At 41.6% G+C, this 18,193-nt stretch overlaps 1 protein-coding gene across 1 annotated transcript in view; it reads left to right on the forward strand.

The window, feature by feature from the left end:
- The first annotated feature begins 13,094 nt into the window (after window positions 1-13,094).
- The window catches only part of ABLIM2 (actin binding LIM protein family member 2), a 106,719-nt gene continuing 101,620 nt past the window's right edge, over window positions 13,095-18,193 (forward strand). Inside the window, exon 1 of the mRNA XM_031060072.1 lies at window positions 13,095-13,161. Within this exon, the coding sequence (XP_030915932.1) occupies window positions 13,095-13,161 (67 nt within the window). The remainder of the gene's footprint in view (window positions 13,162-18,193) is intronic.

Consider the following 18,193-nt stretch of genomic DNA (forward strand, 5'->3'; position numbering starts at 1 on the left):
TAATTATATATCAATATGTTGCTGGTATCATTTAATTGTTGGGGGAAAGGCATCTGCATGATGAGAACTATTCCAAGGAGAGGTGGAGCAGACAGGCCACGTTGGGGGTGTCTGCTGGGGACCAGCACAGGGTGGTTATGAAGTGTTGCTGAACATGTCTTTGATGATCCTACCACCAAAAATTCACAGAAATTTTGGAGAGAAAAAGGAGAAGTAGAGCAGCCAAACAGCTTTTTTTTGTTGTTAGAAGCCTTTTGACACTCTGGGCTGTCCCAGTGAGGAGTGGCTGTCTGCCCACCATCAAGTCAGATGAGCTTGTTGTACGGAAAAATGCAGACAAGTGTTTCTTTGCAGGAATTCCTCACTGTCATGCAATGTTATCCTTTAACTGGGTTTACAAGCACAGAAGCATGTTTCAGAAGCTGTATATTTAAAAGTGCACTCCAAAATTTTGATTCTACATTACAGTTTAAGAGGTTCATGGGGGTTCTTTGCAGAGCTGTTGACATGACCCCGCTGCTGAAGCAGCAGCCAACCCTGCAGTGCCTGTAGGAAAAGCTTGTCACAGTCACAATGCCCGGCCCTGTCACAATGCCTACCCCAAATCACCAGGGTAAGGCACTGGCAAGCTAAATGTGTCTTACCCATGCCCAGAGCCTCAAGAAACCAAAGTGCTAATACAAGGGGTGCTGACTTATCAAAGGGCTGCAGCTGCATGCAAGAGGATTATTTTTACTAATACATGCTTAGAGTTTGTCAGGCTAATAAGGCTCTGCAACATCTCTTGTGAATGCACTGAGAAGTTCAGTAGACTTCATAATTGCTCCTCCAGTTTGAAAGGTGCAGCGTTCATCTTTACAGCTTGGAATTCCTCGTTTGTACTGCTCATCATAATGTTTTAAAAATTATTCTAAAATTGATTCCTTAAAAGTTTTTGAGATGAATAATCTTCAGGTTCAAGACTAGCTGTGCTACCATGTATAATCCCATTGAAGCATAAGGAACTATGTATTTATATAAGAAATAAAACTTCATTCTGTAGTTATTAAAATCTGCTCTTACCTTAGAATTAAAATTTTGAAGAATATTTTCTGAAAAATTTTGATTCAAATAAGAATATTTAGATTTCAGATTTTAATACTTTTACTCAGAGACCCATTGCAAATATAGCTTTGGTCAGCTTTCTTATGCAGACACAGAAATTAAGCTATTATGCTTTAAAGTTAAACTCCCAGAGCCCCTTTATTTATGAATTATTATACTGGAAGTTTTATCTGTGTCTGTCTTATATAATTTAATGCAAATAAATTGTAGATAAAATATCCTAGGACATGAAATGTTTATTTGTGATAATAGTTCTGTTTATTCAGCTTGAGGAAACTGGAGGTGAAGTTAAGAGTAAGTACACTTAAAAGGAAGCAAGACAATATGTTTTAATTATGATTTAAAGTAAAATAAGCAAATAAATCTAAAATAAAATGATTAAAGATTGCTGTAGGTTGCTGCAGTGGTACATTAACATACTAAACTATTTAGAGTGTGACACATTTTCCACATCAGAATTAAACAAATAGCAGCTTAATACGTTAAGTCATTTCAGCGACATCTGCTCTGTCAGTTGCCTACAGGCTGGAAAATGAAGTGTTATAGCAAAAGCTCCACAGATGGATCCAGAAGCTCAGGATTTGCTGTGAGTGCTGGAGGGCTTGGGGCCAGTTCTGAGTCCCTTGGCACCAGCCACGTTGGTGATTTGCCTTTGGCCCCTGCCTGGGTTTGGTACAAGGTGCTCAGCTGTGGGCGTTGTTGCCACTGTCCCATTTTCCCCACCACAGCCATAAAATCAGTGAGTGGGACAAAGAGGCCATTCCTCTGTTTCCAACAGGAATATCACTTACTGTGGAGTATTTTTTCTCTTTTATTTCCTCCCTGAATGTTTTTTCCTTTCATTGAGGCTACACTGGGGAGTGAAACTGCCCTATCAGCTCTTCCCAACACCCTGGGAAGGTCCCTTCAAATCTCATGTGGTTGGTGTTCTTCCTCCAAAGTAAGATGATACAGTGTATCTCTAGGACTAAAAATAAATAAATACACATATATTTAAAAAAAATACTATAGTATCATAAATTTAGACAGTATAGAAGCAGAAACCAAAATCTTATGCATATTCCTGAGATTTATAAATTAGGCCATGTTCACGCTCAAGAACCTTAACAGAAGAATCACAAGCAGTGGCATCCTTAATCCTAAGATGGAACAGAAATTGGAGCCTCATTTTCACCATTTGCATTTTGTTTATGTTGTTCATATTGAAAGGGATGAGAAGACTTTATAGAATGTTAAAAACTTCTAACCTTTTCTGCAACTATGACAACTAGAACCAAATTAATCTAATAAAAAACTGAAGAACAGATTGCTGTGCAGTCACATATCTCTGAGGGATGGTACTTAATTTAAAACAACAAGTATTTCAAGGCTATGATAGAACTTTGAAGGCTTAACAATACTTCTTATATTGCAGTCAAAACTCCCAGAGCTCCCATATGGAAGAGTCAGCCAAAATTCACAGTGCAGCCAGATTAGCAGTGTTAATCACATTGCCTGTTCTTTAAATTGCAAGGAGCCTGGGCAGGGTGTAGAGGTTGGAAACTGGATACCTGTGCAGTAATGCCTATGATCCTGAGGATATATTGTTAGGTGGGATTGGTATTTATTGTCTCAACAAAATCTCTACTTCTAAGGTGAATTGCAATGTCAAATGTGTAGCTTTGTAAGCTGCCTCGGTTTCTTTAAAGGTTTATTTTGGGCATAGATTTAAAAACTGTTTGGCTGCTCTGCTTCTGCTATCGATTTTTGGTGATGGGATCACCAGTGTCACTGTGTATCTAGTACTTGGTTTGTAGGGTCAGTTCTCAGGTTAGGCTGCTGCAAATCTATGTATTGTTGTGACTGGTAACACTGTGGGACAATAAATTAATTATGACATTTATATCTAAAAGAAAGGCATTTATTTAGCCATTTAAGCATGAGTGTGATATTACTTTCTATTATTTTAGAATCCAGTGGTCTAAAGCTACAGATGAGAAATGTTGAGATTTGTTGTTCAGATGAGAAATGTTGACACCCCCTTCAGGGCATTCCAAGCTCCTTTATGGCAGATCCACATGAAGAGTTTTGGATTGTTACTTAGGATACATGGTACTGTGATGGAAGGTAGCTGTGTAAAAAAACCTTGATGGGCAGAATGCTGTGAATTAAAGGTGTTCAGCAACACTGAACACTGGGTCAGCTTTCAAATTATACAAACTATGGGTTTGGAAGGCTAATTTGAATCACCCTGCTTTAAATTGGTGTCTTCACTCAGCTGTGATGGTGTTTGTGTTAGAGAGGGATTTAGAGAGCTCTGCTTTGCTGTCATGCCAGGGTCCTTCCATGGAGGAGGTGGAGCAGGGCTGTGGACAGGCTGGATGGGCGTAGGTGGATGTTCAAGGAGGGTCTGCAGGAGCCAGGCTCCTTTGGGAGGCTAAGCCAAGAGCATCAGTGTCCTCATGTCCCACTGCTGGCCTGGAGAGAGGATGGACCCAGGCTCTGCTCAGAGGTGTGGGGCAAAAGGACAGGGCTCAACCGCATGGCAAATTCTGATTAAGTACAAGAGGAATCAAAATTCCCAAGAAGATTGTAAATCACTGGAACAGGGAAAGTAGAAGCCTTTACATCCTTGCAGGTTTGAGATTTGGACAGGACAAGGCCCTGGGCAACCTGATCTAGTGGGATCTGTGCTGAGGAGGAGGCTGGACTAAATGACCTCCAGAGGTGCCTTCCAACCTAAATTATTCTGGTTCTAAATATAGCGTGTGGGAGTGCTAAACTTGACTTTGGCATGATTAAAATTACATTTAAAGCTAAAGCAGGACAGCAAGACAATGCTTCTGGGACTCTTGTGCAGCACTTCCAAAAAACACAGGCTCACATACATTTCCAGGGGAAGCTCAGTTGTTCTGAAGCACAGTGTTAGACCAGAGTTGCATGGTGATTTTAAAACTACAGCTCTGCCTCAGAGTGTGTGTGGTGCTTACATGTGCTTTGTAAGAGGTCAGATTTATTTCTGCAGGTCACAAACTGAACAGCTGAATAGATTTGAGGCTCCTAACTCCCATTCTGTGACAGATAATTAAAAGATCTAATCTCTTGTACAGCTGACCTGAGAATAAATTTCTAATAGTCTGTAGATTTGCTGCACAGCAGAGTACACAGCTTCTCATTATAATTTAATATGTTGTTAGTACAGCTAGACCAATTTTGATATAGTGTCTTGATTTAAGGTTGAATCTTGAGACTGTTATTTTCTTTTTGAGTGAATGTCAAAAATATAGAAAATTCCTAGATAGGAGAGGTATAATCTCAGTAATATAAAACTGTCTGTTAAAATGATAGCAAAACATACTGAGAAAAAGGAGCTTTTATTTAAAGATGGAGCAATTTAAAGTTAAAAGAAGCAAATTTTATTACATTTTCTAATTATGTCCATAACTAATCATACAACTAATAAATGGATTGATATGTGCCAAAGTTGAGGTTTAGCATATAAGTATTAAGGCTTTTGAGTGGGTCTGAGTGTGTTTGAAAGGTTTTGGATTAGTGCTTTAAATAAAATAAATTAAATCTTACTGTGTGAGTAGAATAATAAACTTTAAAGTGATTGTTATAATTCTACCTTTGTACAAATGAAATCTCACTGGTTGAACAGAGAACATACAAAATGAATGGGGAACTCCATCTCAGAGGGATAATAATGAGTTTATTTTCTGTCTTTTTCCAGTTTCTGGTAATTATTAACAGACCAAATATGGAGGTGGGAAATCTGTCAGTCTGCTGGAGCATCTTTTGGGACTGCTGCTAGAGTGCTGGAGAATTGGGCACTTAGGCTGCCTGTCTGGAGGACAGAGATGACTCCCAGCAATTTTCCTTTACCCCTACCTGGTGCTAAGTGGAACTCACAGCTGAAATTAACCTAATCAATTTTTAAATAAGTGTTGATTACACCTGTATGGATATAACCACCCTAGCAGACTGTCAGTAATGGGGCTGAAGGCAGGAATTATGTGGCAGATTTGACCTGCAAATGGAAAGAAAGTTCAATAGAGGTTTAAAAGAAGCAAATTATCAAGTGCAGCAGAAAATAGTCTTGAACTAGAGGTGCAGGGATTCTGCAGCTTTCTAAAGAGCCATACTGAATGGCCTTGTGTTAGTGGTGAATTTCTAAGTCAAGATAATATTATTGCTGTGTGTATAGAAAACCTCCATGACGCCATCTTGCAAAAGAATATTTATTTTAAAAATCCTATATTTTTTAGATGACAATTGTAGAATGATGCAGTATTACTCATTTTTTTCCAAATGGTTAGCTAATCTTTGGGGCACTTTTTATTATTTTGGGTAAGAAGAAGAATTGACAGCAGGTATTCCTTGCAAAATTACATTTTCTCAAGAAAATAATATGAAGAAAGGCCTATTTTATGTGAATAGCAGGGCTCAAGATCAGGCAGAGATCTCCTGCTATTTCTCCACTCTAGAGAACCTGTTGTTGTTTATTGAAAGTAGTAGTTGGTGGGGTTTGCACTTCCCCTGGTCCTTTTCTTTCCTCAGGAACACATCTGTGTTGGCCAGCAGTTGCCAGGTATTTGTATGCAGAGGTTTTCTGTTTTACAAACCTTCTCCTAAAAGAGGCTGCTTTGTTTTTTTTTCTTTTCTTTTTTCTTCCTCTTCCCTTGTTTTTCACTTAGTCTGTAAAGTTTTGATAGGAGTCTACATAAAAGATACAGTTTGCACATTTATTTAATATTTGGTTATATTCTGAGCTTGCATAATCAGCATCTGGAAGTAAGAGTTGGTAACATTTTGAAAATAATCAGAAAGAGATTTTCTTTTTCCAGTGCCTAATTTTAAAGCTAGAGTTTAAAGATGTTTCATTTTTATTATGCAATATCACACACTGTTAATTTTTGCCCAAGAGAAATGCTTAAACCATTAAATATTTTATCTTTGCTTTGAATAAAATATATTTGCACATTGTTTCATATACAGTGTTCTTACTGAGTGATTTTGTTTGGGAGTTACTAACCCTTCTGATAAAATTTGCATTGCTATTGGCAGTAGCATTTCAGGAAACTTTTGCAAACAATGGAAGGCTGAAATGTTACCTCATCTCTCTATTTGTGTAAGGCTCATGTTTACATAGAGGGAAGAACTGAGAACTTGTTCCTTTGAAAATTACAGCTGTCATTGAAAAGATGCCATGTTAGACTTAGTCACAGGGCTCTGGAAATAGGAATGTGCCTAAAAGCATTGCTGTTATCAACTCAGTGGTGCAATGCAAGGTATTAAAACCTGTCTGCCCTGGGCTCTAGCAGAGTGTCAGACAAGGAACCTGTGACATGATGGGGTCATCAAGCTTGTATGGCTTGGAGCATAAGGGGAAGTTCATTGTTCTGTGCCAGACTGGAATTCAGACCTCAGTTTTCAACTCTGTTTCAGCTCAGCGTTGGAAGAGGGGCTGAAATTGAGATAGCAGAGTTTCTAAAGCTTAGTGACACAGCAAATGTTACTAATAGACTCACAAAGAGTTGGGACTGATTTGTGATTGACAGCATGAAAAATGCTGTCAGAATGACTGAGTCTGGAAGCCAGGTCAAATTAAGGATTTCTGCAAGTCATGGTGGCTAATTCAGAGTTTTCTGCTTTTGGCACCTGAGGTCTCACTGGTTGGGTGAGTTAGTTGGTGTCAGTAGAGAGAAGCATTTCCATAAGATGTCACATTTTCCACAGCCCCAGTGACAGTTGTAGCTAAAATTATTACAGTGGTAAGGATTGGATTGCATTAAGGAATTGTTCCTAGTTCTCTGCTTATTTAACATGTTAACCCTTACTATGCCCTTTTCCCATCCCTTATGTAAGAAACTCTATTGCTGAGAAAATTCAAATCATCATATCATTTTTCACACCCTGAGGAACCCATCAGTCTTTTCATGGAGTTGCATATTGTGCTTTGAATATGAAATTAATACTCGCTGCTTCCAGCTTGATCAGTGTAACTTTATTAGGCTGTGTTTTTCTTAGGCACCTCACTCAGTGCTACAATCACATCTGTATTTTAAGAGAGCACCTTGAAAAGCAAAATAACTTTTTGAAATTCAGGCCTGTTTCTACAGAAACACTATTAAAATGAAGGAGTTTTAAAGTCCAGATAATGATAGTGCTTAGCAGTGCAGAAAAACAAGTCATACAGGAGAGAATGTTGATTTCATTCATTACAAAGCAGAATTGTCTTCTTTAATTCAGTGAGAGCAGGGCTGTCACTCCAAATGATAGAGAGAAGTGGGATGTGGTAGAAAGGATATTTACCATCTGAGTCATCATGTACTTCAGGAGTATTTGGACTGACTGTTTATTTTCTGTTTTGGAAATAAACGCTGGAAGTGTGCTGTGGTAGCATGGACCACTTGTTCTTTCTGTGCGTAGCATTAAACTAAAGTTGGGTTTCTCTTTAATTAAAAATAATGGTTTCTCTGGGAGCAGAGCAGTGCCAGACTGTGCTCTGCTGCTCCTTTGGTACATGGTCAGCAGTAGAGAAGGGTGAACAGAGCTCCCAGGTGTCACAGCCCTGGGAAACAGTAAGGGAGGCTCCCTTCCTCCAGCAACACGGTGGAAGGAATGTTTGAAGAAACTGTGTGCCCAGGAGAAGGGAGATGTCCAGGAGAAGGATTGAAATGAGGGAAAATGAGATGCTAAGGGCAGTCAGGGAGGAGTATTTGTGGGCAAATAGAGCTAAATTAGAAGTAAATGGTTGCAAGTAAATTGGTCGTTGGGTATTGTCCTGCTCTGGATGAGCCCAGTGCCGCATGGCCATAGCTTGTCCTCTGTTCTTAAACTGTGTGTGGCTTTGGTGGGGCTGCATGTGCTCATTGGGCTCCTTGCTGGCTGTGCGTGGACACATCCCTGCACCCCATGGTCCCCCAGATTTGGATGTGCATAATTGTCCTGCTTCTACACAAAGCCAACTGCCTGAAGAGCAGCTGTCGGTGCGAAGACCAAACCTGTATGTGAGCAACCATGGGGGTAGTGGAAGGGAGCCTGAAGTGCTTAAGGTGGGAGTGTGGGGAGTGCAAATCTTAGGGTCTGTAGCTGGTCACCGTGACTTCCAGAAACATTAGAAGTCTCTTTTCTCAGCCTGAGCATTTGAAGAATGAGTTGGAGCTCTTCAGTTCTCAGTCTCAAGGTTGTTTATTGTATCTTATCGATAAAAGTTTTGCTCTGCTGAGGTCTTTCCAGCAGGACAGTTCTAGGCTCACTGCCTGCCTTTGGGATGGTGTTATGTCTTTATACTCAAAACTACGTATACAATGTTTACAATTACTTTCCAATACCTATCACCCATGTTAGACAGTGAGCTTCTACTCTAAACCAATCTACAAGTGCCAACATCACAGCAGAAGATAGAGGACAAGAAGAAGAAGGAGAAAGGCTGGACACGCTCAGATCCCTCCATCTTTCCCCCTGAACCCCCATACCAAAAACCCCAAAATCTATTTTTTCACCTCATGATAACTTCACTGTTATTCTACTTAAACTGTTGTGGCTTTCTGATCTTCATATAAGGTTGATAACTTGCTCTCTGGGTTATAATCAAAACCACAGGTGTTTTGGGCTCCGTGCCAGGGCTTCTGAGCCCCCTGGCAGGGGTCTTGGCCGTTCTAGAGGGCCAGAAAGGTGTCCTAAGTTCTGACATGCAAACAGCCTCAGAGCTGGGCAGGCACAAGGAGGGGATGTGCTGGAATGTGTCGTGGCCTGAGCTGGGTCCTGGAAGAGCCATGTCTGTGATGGCCCAGCAGCCCAAGTCTGGCTCCGGTGGCATCTGGGTCAGGGGACAGCATCCTGCGTCACTGCTGCCTTAGCAGGTTGTTATTAAAGGCCCAAACTGGGGGGATTATTGGCAATTGGAGCAGCTTGCCGCCAGATGAAACTCCTGGTTTCCTTGCCCTTGTGAGGGGGAGGAGGAGGAGGAGTGACCTACATCTGCCCAGGGGGCTGCCAGGCTCCACATTGCAGTGGCTTGTTAGGCTTTTCCCTGTTAGGGACAGAGATAAAGGCTTCTCTTGAGACAGAGGGAAGTAAAGGTTCTCTGTGTTCACCAGGCCTTGGCTACAATTTTAGATTAATTGTATGTTTTGTGTAGAGTGTGAGGAATTAACCCACTTCAGCAGCTGGATGGGGAATAGTGTGCTTCAGGATCTCCTGACCACACTGCTGTTCACTTGACACAATAAAGATACTTGGTGTTTCAACCCTGTTGAAATCAGGGGAGAGAGGTTAGTGTGGAATTTGGCATTGGATTTTCATCTGTCCTTCACTAAATTGCATTTCTGTACATTACCTGGGAAAAATGCTGTACAATATCTTTCTTTTTGCACATAAGACAAGATTTTATCAGATGATGTTGCTGCTTCACCTTCTGTCTGTAAAAGGTGAATATAAAGCTTCAGAGCAAAATATTTATTTTGAACTAAAACCCATTTGCTGTCTGAATGAGGTGATGGTTTGCAAATTAAGCAACTCAAAACTTGGTCTAAAAGCAAGTTGTACAGATACCTCAGAAATGTTCCTGTTGATAATAGAACTGCTAGTTGCAGAACTGTGCAAGAAGTAGCACTGTGGCTGAAGGCTCTGGGGTCGTGTTGGTGTGAATGTAACACATTTCTGCTATGAATGCAGTGTTGGGAGATAATTGATTGCAGAAATTGTGTAGCCTGAATGTGGAAAGGGAGGCAGCGTGCTGGTTTGTCTGATGGGGATGAAGCAGAATTAGATTTGTATGGGTGTAACTGAATCTAAGAGGAAATTCTTACACTGTGAAAAATTCACCAAAGATAACTAATTTGCACTGTGTGAGGTAGTGTGACTTTTAGCACCAGAACTTCAATAACATCAATATCTATGTATATCTTAATTAACTCAATGATTGCAATAAAACAAGAACTAATCCCTTTCTAATGCCAAATTAAGCAGGGCAAATAAGAGCAGGAGTTCAATTTTAAATTTCAGAGCAACTATTTTAGACATTTTTATGCTGTAGACTACAACATAAAAAGGAAAGGGCCTTTGCAAATTGTAATTTTTTTAGAAATATATTTTATATATGGTAGTGGAAAGATAGTAAATTTTATTCATTAATGATTGGGGGTGATATATTGTGGGTTGGCTAGCAAAATGGACTGTTGCTTTCTATATTTTTATCTTGCTTTTGCTTTTTGGTGTTGCTGTAACAATCAGCCATCACTGTTGTTGGTATTACTGTGTTTGTACCAGGGAATGGAAAGACAAATGAGCCATGGAAATTCCTTGTACACTGTTTTTCCCCAGTTGCAAACATTTGCTCATTTCCAAGCCAGGGAATGTGCTTGTCCCTCCCCCCTTGGAGGGTGCAGATGGAGCAGATGCCTATGTGAAGAGTGATGCAGAGCAGGCTGCACCCAGCAGGTGCTGCAGACCTGGGGGCAGGAAACAGCACCACAGTCACAGTTTCTGGTATTGGTCATGGCTCTCCAAAAAACAATGCCCTGAAGATGAAGGGAGTGGCAGGAATATGATTTGGGTAACTGGTGAAGGTGCCAGAAGTGATCATCAGGCAGACAGGGAGGTGCAGAGCAGTAATAGATATAGAGTCCAGTGATTTTTTTTTAGTTGATTCTTAAGATTTTGGAGCTGCTTAACGGTGGAACTGAGCAATAAAGAATATCCATTCATTTAGACACATTCCAAGAAAAAAAAAATCTGCTTTGTTTCTTGGTATTAAAGTGAGCTCAGAGACATAATTGCATTTTGGATGTTACTAATGGGAAATTGTAACCTCAGGCAAGCAGGGGAAAGACTGAACTTCCTGGTTGTGATGAGCCAACTGCCAAGATCAAAACTTGACAGAATTAGGAAATGAATGCTGATGAAAGTCTTTAGCCTAGATCAATAATGGTTTTACTGGTGGACTTTACTGGGAACAGTGTTAAATGTAACAGCATCACATTTCCAGTGGTGGCTTCTTTTTTACTTTCAAACCAGCACTCCACATTGTTGACAAATTCCTCAGTGACCATCAGCCAAAATAAATGCATTTAAGCAGGATTTGGATGTGACCTGCTGCTTTGCAGCTACATCCCTTCACAGAGAATGGGATTTGGAAAGCAGGCAGAAGAATGTTCTCTGGCATGGTCCCTGTGGGCTGAAAGCAAGGATTAAAGTGCTGGGAGCTGTGTGTGTGAGCAGGACACAGAATGCTGCAGATGAGGATGTGTCTGGAATCCCCACTCCCCTCTGGGGCAGATTGCTTCTTCAGGGATTTTCATTTGGGATTTGAATTCCAGATCCTAAATATGATTTTCAGTGTCCCTCTCCTTTGTAAACCTGAGCAGAGCTATCTGTGCAAACACCAGGGTTGGACTTGCAGCTGCTTGAGCCTCTGAGGAAGGGGAATTTGCACCCATGGTTCCCTATCGGATCTGTTGGTGTAAAACTCACCTTGCCACTTGTTCAGGTGCCCCCGATCTGAAGATGATAGTCAGATTTTTTTGCACAGGGTGGTCTCTGTCTCTGCATGGACATCTCTAAACTGTCCTGGGTGTGCCATTGCCATAGCTGGACTGAGCTGCAGGGTTTGGAAAGGCATCCCAGGCTTGTGGGATGAATGCATCCAACAAATATGACAAGGATTCAGAGAGGTCTCTATGGTCACAGAGTTGTTGTTTCTTGGAAAACAAGGAAGGTAACTCTTCAGATGGAAGCTTCTCACATCTAAGGACACGAGCGCAAACAAGCACACACAGCTGTTTCCACTACATGTGCTTCCACTACATGTCCCATTATGTGTACACTACATGTACATTACATGTGCTCCCACTACATGTCCCATTTTGGGGGGGGAGTGCGTGCTATTTTTTTTTTTTTGTACGAAACCTTCAAAGTTAAGTTTATTTATTCCAATTGAAATGCATGAGAGGTTGAATCTTTTTTTTCTGGATAGCACGCAACCCACATCATCATTTAATAATTTTGTAAGATAGGTAGCTGGTGATTGAAGAACTATGGCAATGTCTATGTAACTTTTCAGAAGAGAGCAGTGCAGCAAATGTCCTTTAAGTTTGTCTAATTCTTCAAGTAATACTTCTGTTTACGCTCTATTTAAGCACTTGAAATTTCCATTGATTAAAAATCCAGACAATTTAAACAATAATTTTGTATATGAACAATGATAAATTAAAATTTAGTCATCTCTTTCTCTCTTTGTGTGCATGTAGCATCATCCCACACAGAAGAATTTTTCCTTTAAAACTTTCTCCATGCATTCATTTAGTCCCAAAAGAAATACCCAAAAATGATCTTGGCATCTTTGCAGTGGCATCTTTCTGTGGAGGGATAGAATGTAAGAGAATAGTGCAGAAGGTAGTGTCACACCTGAGGAGTTGCAGCTGTACCAATCACCAAAGATTAGGAACAGGCCTGCTCTTAATAGGCCACAGCTGTGTCCAATAATGATGAGTGCTACAAAAGAGTGGATGAGCTGGGTGTGGAGAGAGCTGGAGTTTGTTGGTTGTGCTATGAAGAGCTGCACGTGAGAAATCACTGAGAAGGTATGGAACTTTTGAAGTAAGTTGAGAACAGTTGGTGAGCCCGACGTGATTCTAACGTGATCCCATGGTGGTTTGGGTAGAGAACTGTAGAGAGAGCAGTAAGGATGTGATTCTGATGTGATCCTGTGGTGATTTGGGAAAAAAGAACTTAAATATTAAGCAATGTGATCCCAAGGTGATTCAGGAAGGTGACTGCAGACCTAAGAGAAATAAGACGGTGGAGTTAGGCAGACCAAGAGCCTGAGAGCCTAAAAATCTGGATGAGTTATAGCTAGGCAGACCTGGGAGCCTAGAAGTTGGGACAATGTATGAGATACCACCCCCAAGAAGAAGAGTGCTGGATATGAGGAGCAGATGCAGAAATGGTGTGACAGAAGTGACAAATGGCACGGCCACAGCAGCAGCCGGTGCCTCTGCACTAGCATGGCCCCTGAGGAGTACGGGGGGAGGTTTCCTCAGTCACTGCTGCATGTGAGAAATCACCGAGAAGGTATGGAACTTCTGAAATATGATGACAACATCTTTCTTGCACCACTTGTGATCTCCTAAATGCCAAAATCACACTGTAGTTTAAATCCTCCTGTATTCAAAGATATAAATTAGTTTTTCTAATTCTCATGCCTACCATGTGCAATTTTTGGCCACACCAACTGATGTTTATTGCCTTGTTCTGCTTCTTTGATTTCCCTCCCATAAAATTTGAGTTTTTTCCTGGGTAGTTCTTGTTACAGTACCTTTTCTGTTGCAGCCAGGATGCCTTCCCTTAATACAATACATCCCATTATCCTAGCTCACCACTGGGTGTACAGTTTCCCTCCTTTCTTAAGTCCTTTCTGTGAAAAGTCCCTTGTAGTGCCTTTTAGAAACCTTTGATTAACCTTTTGCTAATTGCTTGCCTTATCCTTATTACATCACAGGTTTTCTGTGAGCTAAATTGAAGCCTACAACCTCTACTTCAGCAGATCTTTCCTTATCTGAGGTCTGCTCCATTTTACTGCAGTCCCTGTGAGTTTCATAAGGTCAGCAGAGTCCTGGGTTGGCAGGTTCATTCCTGAGGGTGTATGACCTGCAGAACCATTGCTGTGCCTCTCATCGTCTCTCTGCTGCTAAGCAGACCCTATCCCTTTGTCCTCTGACCTGGGTCACTTTTGCATTCTGGATGTCCTCTCACTTCATTATGGGGCAGTGTTTGGTTTTTTCGGTTCTCTAAGCATTTTCTTGCACCCTGTTTTTAGGTTTGATACTCCATGTTTCCTGTTTTAGAATCTCTGCTAAAGGCTTTGTAGGGTTTATGTTTGATTTCTGCTCACTATTTTGGGTGCACAGTTTTCTGAAGAATATTAGATGGCATTTTCATTCTAGTTGGGGGAGTGCAGGGGGCTAATGCCAGCTTGGTCTGGATCTAGAGAGAGATCCTCCTTGGAAAAAGGAGCTGGGAGTGGGAGAAGTTCTGCTTTTGTTCATCCAACTTTCTGGCCAGCAGTCAAGGGCTGTCATTATGGATGTCAGGGCTGAAGAAGCTCTTTGTTCCCAAGAGATAGCAAGGAGCAGAGCAGGACTCATGACCCAGTTACCTCTGGAGCAAACACAGCTGCCTGCTCCCTGTCAGAGCTCTGAGCAGATCCTCAGTCTGATTTTTCCTGCTTCATAAATATGCAGGAGTCACAGAATCACAGAGTGGTTGATGTTGGAAGGGGCCTCTGGAGTTCATTTAGTTCAAGCTCCCTGCTAGAGCAGGTTCTTTGCTTCAGCCTTGTACAGGAGCCTGCTGTCTCTGCCCTGCTTGCGCGTGTTTCAATGAAAGGTGGCTGCACGTGGCTCGTTGCTGTGCAGTTAATGACAAGTGTTATCTCATGCATGGACTTGAGGATGGAGGTGTTTGAGAGCCAGATGTTTAAATCAGGCTGTTTCTGAGCAGGACAGGTTTCTATGGCATGCAACAGGTCACTGGGGGCAGAGTAGGGTGGTTTTGCAAGTCCATTCCCAGCAGAAATGGGATTAATACAAGAAAGGCTGGGCAGAAAGTTAGAAGACACGAGTTTAGTTGTAGAGGCACCGTTTACCCAACTCATTTACCCTTTTTCTGCTCATTTTCACTTCTGCCATGGGTTTGTCCTTTTTTGTTTCTATCATGAATTGTTGGGGACATAGGAAACATCTATTACCTAATTTTATTTTTGTCCTAGTGATAAAATACTACCAAAATCTGTATCATTATATATAGAGGTATATTTAATTTTATTGTGTTTTTCATATGATAGAGTATCCTGAGTTGAAAAGGACACACAAGGATCGTCAAAGTTCAAAGTCTTAGCCCTGCACTGATGTGCTGGGTCACACCATGTGCCCCAGAAGTGTTTTCCAAACACTTCTTGAATTCTGTCAGGCTTGGTGCTCCCTGGGGAGCTGTTCCAGTGCCCAGCCACCCTCTGGGTGAAAAACCGTTTTCTGATACCCAACCTAAATCTCCTCTGACACAACTTCAGGCCATTCCCTGGGGCCCTGTCACTGGTCACCACAGAGAAAAGGGCAGTGCTCCTCTTTGTTTGCTATCATATTATCCCCAGTAGAAAATCCAAATTTTCACCAACCTGGATCAAAACTACCAAAAGCAAAAATAACATGAAGCAGCACTGCAACCAGTTTTAGCAACTTAGAAGAAAATACATCTTAAAATGTACTGAGAAAATCTATGAAATATGATGATTTCTTATATTTTCCAGCATTTTCAAAGTGAAATCATTAATTAGAGATTATTTGTGAAAAGTTAATATCTTAATCTGTATTGAGACTGGACTCTATAGATTCTCCATTTGCCATTAAATGATTGGGTAGAAACTTGTTGAGCTACTTAAAGTCTAGGGACTTAGTTTTAATTCAAATAATAAAGGCTCCTGTGTTGGAAGGGACCCATGGGGATTGTTGAGTTCAGCTCCTTCCTCCACACAGGGCAACCTAAAATTTAAACCAATATGCCAATCCCAAGCAACATAAGAGTTACTGCAAGCTAGCAGGTTTTCATGATGTTTCAATATACAACAGCGTACCTGTTGTATATTGCAAAGTCCCTGAGTCTCAGGCGGTGTTATAGCTCTGATTAAAAAAAAAAATCTTAGTTAGAAAATACTTCCATATTTTATAGTGAAGAACAAACTCTGCATTCTTCTACATTTAATAAAGTAATTGTTTCAAAAACATTTTCAGGGACAGACGGTGAAAAAAGCTTAAAATTGGCCTAGTGAAGTGCAGTGATCAACAGAAACAGGGTTAGACTGTGTACTGTCACCTTCCTGGAGTCAAATTCCTAGAATCCTATTAGAATACCTCAAACTGAAAGGGACCCATGAGGATCATCAGGTCTGACTCCTTGTTCCTTGCAGGAACTACCTGAAACTAAACTATAACTAGTCCAGTTACTGCTGACATTCACTTTAGCTTACACTTGGGAAGAGGGCAGTGAGTACAGGAAAAAAGTGTGAGTTAATTAGGAACAGGTCTGAAATATTTTAAAAATGTCCTTTATAATTCATGGTACCACAGGTTATAAAGATTTTTCAGCCAGCTCATCCATTTCAGAGTGGCCTGAATTCGTGGCTGTCTGGTTGCTGTTTGCAAAGATGTTGGTGACAGCATTGACCTGAGTAATGTAACCTTGGAAAAAGCAAACTTGGAACAAAGGATGGGTGAGAGCACTGCTGTAGCTACCAGGATTTCACTTGAGATTTTAAGAGGAGCCAGGTGTCCTGTCCTTTTCTGTAGCAAGGGCTTTGTGCTGTTATTACTGTTAAAACAGTGGAGTTACAGGTGTTTGGTCTGTGTTGATGTGAGAAATCAGGTTCAAGCTATGTAGGGGAATAGAATATAAGTAAATAAAGGTAGTAGAGAAAGTAATCTTACCCCCTAAAGAGTTGCAGCTGGGTTAATTATTAAAGATTAGGACTCAGCCTGATTTTAACAGGCTGCAGCTGTAGCCAATAAGAAGTGTGTTATGAAAGAGTGGATTGGTTGGTTGAGGGGAACTGGAGTCAGTTGGCTGCTGTGAGGAGAAGGAAGAGTCAGTGCTTAGAGGAGCTGCCTATGAGGAACACCAAGGAGGTATGAAACTCTGGCAATATGGAACCCTTGCAATATAATGACAATAGAACTCTTGTGATATAATGATAACAAAGCTACGTGGTTTTCTGGATCATTTGCAGCAGAAGGTCTCTGATCTCTGCCTGTGCTGCTGCCACTGCTGTCCCTTGTCATGCCCATCATGAGTCAGCCCATCATGCTAATGAAGGGCAATGGCCTTGTGTTTGGTGCCTGTGAAACCCATGAGTGGTGATAGAGTTTCTCAGAAACACCACGAAAACCCTCGGAGTTCCTCCTTTGCTGTAGCCAAGTAGTGAGACTGCAGGGGAAGCTCAGGGATCACACCTCAAATTGTAAATACAAATCAGTGCACTGTGTGACTGCATTGTGAGCATACAACATTAAAATCCAAGTTACCAAGCATTTAGCCTTGGGAGCCTGGCAAGCAGAGGGAAGGGCTGTGTTAGGGTGAAAGCCCTTTCACTTTTCCTGCCTATTAATTTACGTGCCTTCAGAGTGTTGCCATTTAGCAAAGTGCCTTTTGTGTTTCTGCCAAGCTGAAGTAGCCGCTGGGAAAAACAAAGTAGGCCAAATCCTGCAAATATCTGGAGAGCTCAGCCAGGGTGGCTGATGGTGATCCAAAAGAGTGTGAGGATGGATTTGGCTTCGTGCAGGCAGCACGACAATATTGAACAAAATAAAAAGCTGACATGAGAGTTTCATGTCAAAATGTAGTTGCTGCAAGATAACGCATATAGAAGATTTTTTAAAATTGAGTTGTTCATAGATTTGGTTCAGTGTATAGAAGCTGGGATTTTCAGATCTGTGCTCTGGGTCTCAGGCCATGTCAGCTGAGGGCTATTTAAAGTTATAGACCATGTCTGGCGTGGCCCAGGGCAGTGGTGTCTTCACCATATAGATTCCTGAAGTTGGGGTACTTATAGAAGTGCTCATTCTGTTCCCATGTAGTGCTTTAAATAGCTCAACACATCACTGTTATTCCAGTGCTGCACATTCCAACTCCATCTGAGCAAGCAGGGGAGAGATTTTTGGCTGCCAGGTATCTCACAGTGGGAGCATCTCACTGCTTTCATCATCTCCTCCAGCCATCACTGCTGTGCCCTCCTGCACGGGGGAAGGGACCGCTGTGTTTGGGGGGTGTCTAAGGGGGTTTCCCTGCTACCTCAACCTGTATTTATAATTTACAGCAAGGAGTTTGCAGGTTTTAGTTCTTTCAGCCTTTCTCCCCAGGTGGCCAGCAAGCTATCCTGGGCTGTGCTGTCACCTGATGCAAACTCACCCCTTGCTGGCACGTCCCGCATCCGGTCCCCACGGGACAGCGGTGCCACCCCCCATGGACGTGACAATATTTCGGCTTCTGGAGGTCGCTATTTTTGCGCGGTGGTGACGGCGAGGCTGGCCCCGCTCCTGCCTGTGCGGGGGTGCGG

This window comes from Geospiza fortis, unplaced genomic scaffold (genome assembly GCF_000277835.1).
Source record: "Geospiza fortis unplaced genomic scaffold, GeoFor_1.0 scaffold147, whole genome shotgun sequence".
NCBI lineage: Eukaryota > Metazoa > Chordata > Aves > Passeriformes > Thraupidae > Geospiza > Geospiza fortis.